A 12587-nucleotide genomic window follows, 5' to 3' on the forward strand; every position below is an offset into this window, starting at 1 on the left:
AAAGCAGTATAGGTGGGGAAAACACAAAAAGATGAGATAGACTGAAAACAAAAAGGGAAATCGCAAGTTTAAATCCAACCATATCAATAACAACATTAAATATGAATGGATTAAACAACCTAATTAAAAGGCAGAGATGGTAAGATGTGATTCTTTTTAAAAATGTACTATCTGAGACATACATTAGATTCAAAGATAACAAACAAGATGAAAGTAAAAGGATGGAAAAACACATACCATGCAAATGGCAAAAGAGACCTGGAGTGGTGGTCTGGTTTGGCTCTGTGTCCCCACTCAAATCTCATCTTGAATTGTACTACCATAATTCCCACATGTTGTGGGAGGGACCCAGTGGGAGATAATTGAATCATGGGGGTGGTTTCTCTATGAACAGTGTTCTCATGGTAATGAATAAGTCTCATGAGATTTGATGGTTTAATAACGGGAAATCTATTTCTCTTGGCTCTCATTCTCTCTCTTGCTGCTGCCATGTAAGAAGCGCCTTTCCCCTTATGCCATGATTGTGAAGCCTCCCTAGCCACATGGAACTATAAGTCCATTAAACCTCTTTCTTCTGTAAATTGCCCAGTCTCGGGTATGTCTTTATCAGCAGCGTAAAAACAAACTAAAACAGTAAATTGGTACCAGTAGAGTGGAATGCTGCTGAAAAGATACCTGAAAATGTGGAAGCAACTTTGGAACTGGCTAACAGGCAGAGGTTGGAACAGTTTGGAGGGCTCAGAAGAAGACAGGAAAATGTGGGAAAGTTTGGAACTCCCTAGAGACTTGTTGAATGGCTTTGACCAAAATGCTGATAATGATGTGGACAATGAAATCCAGGCTGCAGTGGTCTCAGATGGAGATGAGGACCTTGTTGGTAAGTGGAGCAAAGGTGATTTGTTATGTTTTAGCAAAGAGACTGGCAGCATTTTGCCCCTGCCCTAGAGATTTGTGGAACTTTGAACTTGAGAGAGATTATTTAGGGTGTCTGGTGGAAGACATTTCTAAGCAGCAAAGCATTCAAGAGGTGACTTGGGTGCTGTTAAAGGCATTCAGTTTTATACGGGAAGCAGAGCATAAAAGTTTGGAAAATTTGCAGCCTGACAATGCAATAGAAAAGAAAATCCCATTTTCTGAGGAGAAATTCAAGTCAGCTGCAGAAACTTGCATAAGTAATGAACAGCTGAATGTTAATCCCCAAGACAATAGAGAAAATGTCCCCAGGGCATGACAGAGATTTTCACAGCAGCCCCTCCTATCACAGGCCCAGAGGTCTAGGAGGAAAAAATGGTTTCATGGGCCAGGGCCAGGGTCCCAATGCTGTGTACAGCCTAGGGACTTGATGCCCTGCATCCCAGCTGCTTCAGCCATGGCTGAAAGGGACCTATGTAGAGCTTGGGCTGTGGCTTCAGAGGGTTCAAGCCCCTAACCTTGGCAGCTTCCACGTGGTGTTGAGCCTGCAAGTACACAGAAGTCAAGAATGGGGTTTGGGAACCTCCGCCTAGATTTCAGAAGATGTATGGAAATGCCTGGATGCTCAGGCAAAAGTTTGCTGCAAGGGCAGGGCCCTCATGGAGAACCTCTGCTAGGGCAGTGCTGAAGGGAAACATGGGCTTGGAGCCCCCACAGAGAGTCCCTACTGGGGCACTACCTAGTGGAGCTGTGAGAAGAGGGCCACTGTCTTCCAGACCCCAGAATTGTAGATACACTGACAGTTTGCACCATGCACCTAGAAAAGCCAGAGATACTCAACACTAGCCCATGAAGGCAGCCAGGACAGAGACTGTACTCTGCAAAGCCACAAGGGCAGAGCTGCCCAAGACCATGGGAACCCACCACCTGTATCAGCGTGACCTGGATATGAGACATGGAGTCAAAGGAGACCATTTTGGAGCTTTAATATTTGACTGCCCTGCTGGATTTCAGACTTGCATAGGGCCTGTAGCCCCTTCATTTTGGCCAATTTCTCTCATTTGGAATGGTTGTATTTACCCAATGCCTGTACCCCCATTGTATCTACAAGGTAACTAACTTGCTTTTGATTTTACAGGCTCATAGGTGGAAGGGACTTTCCTTGTCTCAGATGAGACTTTGGACTGTGGACTTTTGAGTTAATGCTGAAATGGGTTAAGACTTTGGCGGACTATTGGGAAGGCATCATTGGTCTTGAAATGTGAGGACATGAGATTTGGGAGGGGTCGGGGGTGGAATTATATGGTTTGGCTCCGTGTGCCCAGCCAAATCTCCTCTTGAGTTGTACTCCCATAATTCCCATGTGTTGTGGGAGGGACCTGGTGGGAGATAATTGAATCATGGGAGAAGTTTCTCCCATACTGTTCTCATGTTATGTTTTAATGAAAAATCTACTTAGATACCACAGCCCAGGTGCTAGGTATGCTCATTGCTATTGGATGTTATTGCTTTTAGGTATTTTCAGTGAAATATATCCTTTTAGAAAGGAAAAAAAAATCTTGAGATCATACTGATATTTTCATTTCAGACTTCATTGTATAGATTTATGCTTGACTTTGGTTCTCTACCTACCTGTATGTCTTTTTTTAAGCTAAACATTTGTTTCTTAATACAGCAACTGAATTACCTATTTCTTTATCATCTAATATACTTATAATATTACTATTAACAATGCCAGTATTACTATTAACAATGAAACTACTAATGATGTTTATTTTGGTAGTTCTTTTTCTTAGAGTATATTCCATTAGGGATGAAGAGAAAGAATACTGTCTTTTGAAGTACAAGTTAAATATTCTTTATTTGAAATGCTTGGGACTAGCAGTATTTAGAATTTTGGATTTTGGAATATTTGCACTACCCTATGGGTATGATGCAGGCCTTTTTGACACTTTCAATAATATATTTATACCACAGAGAAGAAAATAAGCAAAAAATCCACAGTGAGTAATGCACATAGGTCTTGGCCCCATGTGGGGCAACGTGGGGAACCTGGTGTTGGTGTGTCTGGTCTGAACGTGTGCTACTTTATTACCCTTTGTGGATGTGCTTGCATGAGGGAATCTGGGCATGTCCAGAAAAGCTGAATTGCAGCTGAAGGGAGCTAAGAGGCTCTTTTTCTCTTAGGGTGACTGAATAAATTGTATGTTGTGTGCCAGTGTGTTGACTGCAATCATTACATGAAATCAGGTGTGAAATTTTTCACTCCTGGCATCATGTCAACACTCAAAGTTTTGGATTTCTGATTTTTTGGTTAGGGATGCTCAATCTGGACTTGAAAGAATTTTATTCTCTCTCCTACTAACTTCTTATGTAAGAAAGTCAGCTGATTCTAGAGGGAGAAAAGTACTTGAATCAATAGTACGATCAAAGGTGAAAATCCATGGGCAAGCTTTAAGTAGAAGTGTATTTCCTTAAGGAGCCTACTGTTTAAGCTAAATAAGTGATGATTGTGATGCTAGCCACTTACTGAAATTTCTCTTCCTGTTCCAGTTAAGAACCCCTGGTTAAATATGTCTATAAATTTAACATTCCTACCTCCACAGGTAGAGCCTGATTTCCCTCCTCAAGAGTGGAGGCTGGAGTTTTAGTGGTTGGCTTTTAACAAATAGTATACGGCAGAAATGACAGTATGTGACTTCTAAGGCTAGGTTAAAAAGTATTGTGGCTTCCTCCTTGTTCTCAATCTTGATTCATTAACCCTGAGGGATGCCAGTTGTCATACTGTGAGGACATTCAAGCAGCTCTATGGAGGGGTCCATGTGGCAATGAACATGGCTCCTGCCTATAGCTATGTCAGTGAGCCACCTTAGAAACAGATCTTGCAGCCCCAAACTTTTAGTTGATTGTGTTCCCAGTCAACATCTTGACTACAACCTCATGAGAGACCCTTAGAAAGAACCAACTCACCTACGCCACTCTGAAATTCCTGACTCACAGATACTGCAATATAAATGTTTATTATTATTTTAAGTTTTGTGGTAATTTGTTAGGTAGCAACAGATAACTAATACAGAACCTAAATGTAGGTTTAAAGTAGGTGGACACTCACTGAAAGTCATTTATTACTCTTTGGTGAGGAGAGAGCTTTTTAAAGGGAGAGAGTACATAAGCAGGCGTCAGAATTCCAAGTATTGGGCTACAGAGGAATTGGTAAGTGTAGATAGTTGGTGAACGGACTGCCAAAGTATTAGTTACTGCCAAAGTAATGCATTCACTCCCTTGGGATCACCAACTGGATTTCCAGAAGAGTGAGGCTCTAGCTTCTGCCTTTTCTCTTCCTCCATACCTTTTTCTCATGCTCCTTGATCCTGAATTTGACACAAAACCTCCAGAGATAAACACCACAGCTCTTATAGCAACCTCCTTATAAAACTATTTTTCCTGAAAGAAACCAATGCATTCTGTATTTTCTTTGCTGAACAAAATGTAAATATCCAGGCATAAATTCTTTATGTTTTGCTTGTATATGGCTTGTATATGAATTATAGATTTAATTGTATCTACCATTGCTTTCAATTTCCCTAGCTAGCCTTAAATTCCCAATGTAAAATAGTTTGAAAGGTAGAATTTTTAGATTGCTGTGTCTTAATAATTTTTACGGGATTTGACTTGTATTGTCCCTGTGATATGTATGGCATTTTTCTCTCCAAGACATTTTATAGCTTTTACAATTAGATTGTGTCCTTTGTTGTGATTCAATGTCTTATGCTTTCAGAGTTGTAATTTTTTGTACCCACTTCCATGGTATGGACCATGTGATCACAAAGGTTTAAAGTCCAAATATTCCAAAGTCCAAAAAAAATTCAAAATCCTAAACACTGCTAGTCCCAAGCATTGCAAATAAAGAATATTCAACTTGTACTTCAAAAGACAGTATTCTGACTCTTCATCCCTAATGGCATATACTTTAAGAAAAAGAACTACCAAAATAAACATCATTAGTAGTTTCACTGTTAATAGTAATACTGGCATTGTTAATAGTAACATTGTAAGTATGTTAGATGATAAAGAAATAATTCAATTACTGTATTAAGAAACAAATGTTTAGCTTAAAAAAAGATATACGAGTAGGTAGAGAATGAAAGTTAAGCATAAATCTATGCTATGAAGTCTGAAATGAAAATATCAGTATAAACTCATGATTTTTTTTCCTTTCTAAAAGGATATAGTTCACTGAAAATGCCTAAAACCAATAACATCCAATAGCAATGAGCATACCTTGCACCCAGACTGTGGTCTCTAAGTAGATTTTCCATTAAAACATAACAATTTACAGAAAGTATGTGAAGAAATAAGCTAAATAATACCACAAAGATAAAATGGGCCAAAACCAACAAGTAAGCCACTTTTTTCAACAAATAGGAGACATAAAAACCCTAAAATATAGAAAGGACTGTTGTAGATTAAAACACATTTAAGATACATAACAAATACATATGATGTATGGAGCTTGATGTATTCTAATTCAAATTAAAACTTTCTATAAAAACACATATTTTAGATGACCTCAGAAATTTGAATATAGACTGGATGTTAAATGGTATAAAGAAACTTAACTTTTATTAGGTGAAATGATATTGCGAGTATGAAAAACTTTTTCTTATCTGTTAGAGGTGTGGGCTCAAGTATTTATGAGTAAAATAGTATGATGTCTGGGATTTCTTTAAAATACTCCAATAACAAAATCAGTTCATGTTCTAGCCAAACAGTCCAGAGTTCTACCACATAATATAATGTCTAATCAATTTTCACAAGAGAGTTTACTGAAAGGCCAGGTGTGGCATCTCATGCCTGTAATCCCAGCACTTTGGGAGGCCGAGGCGGGTGGATCACTTGAGGCCAGGAGTTCGAGACCAGCTTGGTCAAACTGGTGAAACCCCATCTCTACTAAAAATACAAAAACTTAGCTGGGCATGGTGATACATGCCTGTAATCCCAGCTACTCAAGAGGCTGAGGAACAAGAAGCGCTTGAGCCCAGGAGGCAGAGGTGGCAGTGAACCGAGATCACGCCACTACACTCCAGCCTGGGTGATAGGTGGAGACTCTTGTCTAAAACAAAAACAAAAACAAAAACAAAAACAAAAAAGAGTTCACTGTAGACACACATAAAATGAACAATCACCATGTCTGAGGCCTATTTTTTCAATATATGTGAATCCCCAAATCAATGCCAACAAACTGCTTCAACTCAACATCCCATACACTCACAGATTACAGGATACCTCAACTAAAAACTTTGTTAAAGTTTTGATAGATTATTTCAATGCCATTGCCTTCACCTACTAACAAAGTAAACCTAATAAAAGAAAAATAAAGGTTAGTCTGGCATGACTTGTTCTTAGTGATGCCTATGATTCCCAAAGAGGACTACATTCTTGCCTATGTCTTCCAACCATATATTTAATAACTTGTTGCACATTTTCTAAGGAACAACATTGAGCTGGTCATTTGTAATTCTCAAATTCCAACTTTTCCACTCTTTAAAAAATGTATTTATTAACAGTTTTATTAAGATGTAATTCAATGCCACACAGTCTATGTATTTAAAGAATATAATTCATTGTTTTTTAGTATATTAAAAGGGTTGTACAACCATCACCACAATCTAATTTTGGAACATTTTCATTCCCCCTAAAAGAAACCCTTTAACCATTAGTTGTCACTCACCATTCCCCACCCTCTAGACCCCCCATCTCTAATCTGTCTGCATAGATTTGACTATTACAGATATTCCAAATTAATGGAATCTTAAGATGTGGATTTTTTTTTACTGCTTTTTCACTTTTAGAAAATAGGATATTATCTTTTAGTATCTCTCCAATATAACAATTAAGACCTGTAAGATAATATATTCTAGTTCCTTCAACGTTCCAGAATGCCTAAAGAAGCTCACACTCCTCAGGTAGTTGGATAAGCATTGGGTTCCCAAGGCTTCCCTGTTTGACATCTTTACTCCTGTGACACCAAAGGCATTTGAGCAATCCAATACCCAGGGCCTAGGCCATTTCTTTGATCATCTTTGCCTCACATCACACCAACTACTGGTTTCAGCTTTTAATTTTCATGACTGTTCTCTAGACTTCCACTCCTGTCTTATCATTCTCTTCTTCTCTCACCACTAGTCAGGATATGCCATGGTGCCAAGAGCGTATGAACCACAGGCAGATTGCAGGATGACAAGAGGGAATGCAGTAAGTGGGGAAACTGGATTCTGGGAATAGAGGCCTGTGTCTTTGGTTCCTTTAACATCATTGAAGGAACCAGAGATTATTTAATATATGCAAAGGCCAAATAGGAGATAGCCAATGCTAGACTGTGAGGCAGAAATGGATTGGAGCCAAGTTCGAAGTGGGGCAAAGGAACAAATAGGAAAGAAAAGAAGAAAAATTAAAATGCTCAGGGCTCACTTTACTCAAAGGAAGAAAAGACTCTTGATCAGTATAGGTCAGCTCTGGGAAGTGAGGGAGCAAATGGGCTATGGGGTTAGACAGAAGAAGTGCTTTGGCATGAAGTTTCTCTGCTTCTGACAAAGGATTCACACTGTCACATGTCCAAGCCTGCATTCTTCTGGCCATTAAACTGGATCCTGGGAAGAATTCTCTCCTCCTAGTCCTCTAAACTATATGCAAAAATGAGCACCCATCACCAAGATATACAATATCAAACAAGCAAACAAACAATGAAAAACAAACAACAAAGAAAACTGCCTAAACCCTTCTGAAGTACTGTTTCATACTATGAAGGAATATGCCCTGTCTATTCCCATGGCTCCCAGCAGCCTTCTCCACCTCTGCCTGTGTTAGGCATTTCTTCTGGAAATAGGCAGAAGAAATCTTCTTGATCCCAGATGGTTAATACCCTTTCCCATCCTAGAAGTTTTTAAACCCAGAGGCAACTTCCAATAACTGAAATGAATAACAAGATATCTTCAGCAAGTGCCTCAGCCCTGCAATGTTGTTCCGGGGCCAGAAAAAATGCGTAGTAAGCTAAAATAAATATGGTTTCTGAGATAAACCATGTATACTAGAATTCATAATCTTAACGTTACCATTTATTGCAGTTACTATTAACCAACTGGTATGCAATTATAGTAGTCTGATATTTTAACCTGCAGTACGGCTCTGCTGATATATCCTGGCTGATCATTAAGCTGAACTGATCAGAAACATTATCCTGCCTTAGGCCAATTATGAAAGTGACACTAGACTCTATAAAGCTGTAAACCTCCTATCAGGACTGGACATAACTGCATAACACTTTATAAGAAGGAAACATTCTTCGAAACCCTATAAAGCACCATATTAAAGGAGTTTTAAAGGAGAACAAGTTGAAAAAAATACTATGTAACCAAAAAGCTCTGTATGGTTATTAAAAGTAACATGTAAAATGACACCTATCATATTACACACAACAAACTCATCACACAGTAAAATTTCATTATAAATTCTAAGTATTCATTAGCAGAATGAAATTAAACTAAAATTTCTGTATGTTTTTCTATTGTGTGGTCCCAGAGATATTTAATACTTGCAAAATATATTATTTGTTCTGCAAATAAAAGCATCACAGTACCTTATAATGTCCATTCATCACTGCATCATGTAGGGGAGTAATCTGGTACATTCCTTTGATATTTACATCTGCTCCACCTTTTAATAGTTCACTTGCTGTCTGATAAAATCCTCCTACACTAGCTTCATGAAGTGCTGTCCAACCTATCATACAAAAAGATATGGCATTTGTTTATATTTGGCATCTTAATAATGTTTTGTGCTTGCCCTTAAAAAACAACTTTGATTCTAAGTTGTTTCTTTAAAAATATTTTGATTATATGAGTCAAGATAGTATCACCTGAAAGCACACTGTATTATTTGGTAGGTTCAATAAACCTGAAGGACAAATCAAACTCCTACCCCTCAACTCTGCTGTGCAAAAATGTGAAAAGAAACAAAATATTTGAAAGTAATCCTGACCTCTCCAAATAAATAGGCTGTGCAGGAGTCATTATCAACTCAAAGAGAATGCTGGTTGCAGGCTGCTTTTCTGCAGAGATGAGGGGAGAAAAGCTTTATTTCTAGTTCAAGGTACTTCCATTAAAGTATCCAGCTGGCTGGACTACATATCACTCGATTCAAAAGGATATATTCATTTTTTCTCCTTCTTTACAAAAAGCTATTTATAGTAGTTTAACAAATCACAAACTGCTCCAAGAAAACCAGTCATACAGGCAAATATTCTTTTTCATTGTTGGCCAAAGACAATGGTATAAGTTATAGATATTTATTAAATTCCAATAAATCATATTACAGATGTAAGAAAACTTTAAAGTTGCATGTCAAAAGAGAATTTCACTAGCTCTTCTCAGAACACTCATTATAAAACAGGGATTACGAATCTCAGCTTATGTTTCTTAGTTGTTATGAGTTTCACAGAATGTTTACCAGCATCCTTGGCCTCAACCCACCAGATGATAGTAGAAACTCCTATCCTAGTTCTAACAACTAAACATGTTTCCAGAAACTGCCAAAAGTCCCCTAGGGAAGGGGTGGGAGCAAAAGCACTCCAGTTGAGAACCACTGCCTCAGGGAAGGAGTTTCTCCTATAGTATTAATTACTAAGTTTTGAGGAAGAAATGAAGAGACCCCAAAATGGTAAATATATAGTTAATAAGGTCTTTTCCCTATAAATTTCCTTAAAATGAATATGGCTTATTTAAAGCAAAAGTTATAACATTTATAATGTCTGTAGATATGATACATATGATAGCTATAGTACAACGGATATGGGGAAATAAATGGACTATATGTATTCAATGTCCTCATATTTCATATGAAGTATTATAATATTAACTCTAAGATGACTGTGAAACATTAGAGGTGTACACTGAATCCCTAGAGTAACTATGAAAAAATACTGCAAAGACAAAGAAAGAAACAAAAAACAGATTAAGCACATAGAAAACAATTAGTAAAATGGCAGACTAAATCCAACCATTTATGTTAAATGTAAACTGACTAATCACGCTAATTTTCAATTAAAAGTAAGACTGTCAGAATGAATAAAAAAAGCAAAACTTTCTGCTGTTTACAAGAAACATAGTTTATTTTTGTTCCAACTTTTCTTTTAGGTTAAGGTTGTACATGTGCAGATTTTTTAAATGGGTCAATTGTGTGTCACTGAGGTTTGGTGTACAAATGATCCCATCACCCAGGTAGTGTGCATAGTACCCAATAGACAGTTTTTCAACCCATGCCCCACTCCCTTCCTCCTCCCATAAGTAGTCCCCAGTGTCTACTGTTCCCATCTTAAGAAACATGCTTTAAATATAAAGACACAGATAGGTTGAAAATAAAAGGATAGACAAAGATACAGTAAAAGGATAGAAAAAGATATAGTAAATAAGCAGTAAACATAAGAAGGCTAGATGTCTATATTAATATTATATATAGTAGAGTTCAAGATAAAGTATATTACCAAGCAATAAAGACAGACATTTCATGATGATGAAAGAGTTAATTTATCACAAGACATGACAATCACAACTTTATGTATCTAATAACAGAGCTTCAAAATATAAGGAGCAAAAACCACCGGAATCAAAGAAAGAAACAGACAATTCCACAATCACATTTATGAGGATTTTAACATCTCTCTAAAAAAAATAGATCAATGAGACATAAAATCAATAAAGATATAGAAGAGCTGAACAACATTATCAACACCTTTACCTAGCTGAAATTTATAAAACATTACATCCAACTAAAGAATAAACATTCAAGTGCACCTGGGATATTCAACAAAGGAGATAATATATTATGCAATAATCATTTCTCAATAAATGTAAAAAGATCAAAATCATGTAAAATGTATCCTTCATGTTCTTTTTAGTCAAATTAGAAATCAATAACAGAAAGTTATCCAGAGAATCCCCGAACATTTTAAAATTAAACAATTTCTAATATAATCACTGGATCAAAGAAGAAAGCATATGAGAAGTTAAAAATATTTCAAACTGAATTACAATGAAAATAAAACATATAAAAATCTCTGAGATGCAACTACTAAAGTAGCTCTTAAAGGTAAATTAAAGCTTAAAATGCTTATATTAGGGAAAAAGGTACAAAATCAGTGACCTCATTTTCTACCTTATTAAAGCTAAAAGAACAAAGATAACCAAAATAAGTAGAAGGCAGAAAAAGAGGAGAAATCAATAAAGTATAAAACAAATAACAAAGACAACTAAAAAAGCCATAAATCGATTCTTGAAAAAATCAATAAAATTGAATAATACAACTAAAAAAAACCCACAACCTACCAAAACAAACATAAGATGGAATACAAAATCTGAATAGCCTATACCTGTTAATGAATTTATTATCAAAACTCTCCTACAAATAAAACTATAGGCCCAGATGGTTTCACTCCTAATTCTGTCAAACATTTAAGAAAGAAAAAAAAAAACCTCAATGTTAGACAAACTCATTCAGAAAACAGAAGAGGTGAGAAGACTTCTTAACTTATGAGGCCGGCATAATCCTGATACCAAAACCAAAGGCATGATAAAAATATTATAAACCGATAATTATAAATCTATAAAGATACATTTTTAAAAATCCTTAACAAAATATTAGCAAATCTTGATTAAAAGGATCCAGAAAAAAGCATTATCCGCCCCCAAAAAAATCACGGACGAAAGAATTATCCCTCCCCCAAAATTATAGGCCAATGTTACTCATGAACATAGATGCAAAAACCCTTATTATAGCACATCGAATCCAGCGATATATAAAAAGAATGATACATCATGACCAGATACAGTTTATTCTAAGAATGTAAGGTTGGTTTAACATTTGAAAATCAATCAAGCTAATTAACCACATTAATGAAATAAGAGAGAAAAATCACATGGCCATATCAATAGATGTATGAAAAGTACATGAGAAAAGTTAGCATCTACTTGATTTTTAAAAAAAAAAACTCTGCAAATTAAGAATAGGCTCCTCGATAGAGACACAAAGAAACCTTAAAAAAATATGAATCCAGGAACTGGTTTTTTGAGAAGATCAACCAAATTGATAGACCACTAGCAAGACTGATAAGAAAAGAGAGAAGAATCAAATAGATGCAATAAAAAATGATAAAGGGGATATCACCACCGATCGCACAGAAATACAAACTACCATCAGAGAATACTACAAACGCCTGTACGCAAATAAACTAGAAAATCTAGAAGAAATGGATAAATTCCTCGACATATACACCCTCCCAAGACTAAACCAGGAAGAAGTTGAATCTCTGAATAAACCAATAACAGGCTCTGAAACTGAGCAATAATTAATGGCCTACCAACCAAAAAAAGTCCAGGACCAGACGGATTCACAGCTGAATTCTACCAGAGGTACAACGAGGAGCTGGTACCATTCCTTCTAAAACTATTCCAATCAATAGAAAAAGAAGGACTCCTCCCTAACTCATTTTATGAGGCCAGCATCATCCTGATACCAAAACTGGCAGAGACACAACAAAAAAGAGAATTTTAGACCAATATCCCTGATGAACATTGATGCAAAAATCCTCAATAAAATACTGTCAAACCGAATCCAGCAGCGCA

At 36.6% G+C, this 12587-nt stretch overlaps 1 protein-coding gene across 2 annotated transcripts in view; it reads right to left on the bottom strand.

Moving 5' to 3' along the window:
• Positions 1–12587, bottom strand: part of ANKRD31 (ankyrin repeat domain 31) — a 174350-nt gene that overhangs the window by 98075 nt on the left and 63688 nt on the right. For both annotated transcript variants that reach the window (XM_003266072.2, XM_030798706.1), the window contains exon 11: positions 8549–8691. In XM_003266072.2, the coding sequence (XP_003266120.2) occupies positions 8549–8691 (143 nt within the window). The remainder of the gene's footprint in view (positions 1–8548; positions 8692–12587) is intronic.

The sequence above is a fragment of the Nomascus leucogenys genome, chromosome 18 (genome assembly GCF_006542625.1).
Source record: "Nomascus leucogenys isolate Asia chromosome 18, Asia_NLE_v1, whole genome shotgun sequence".
Lineage (NCBI taxonomy): Eukaryota > Metazoa > Chordata > Mammalia > Primates > Hylobatidae > Nomascus > Nomascus leucogenys.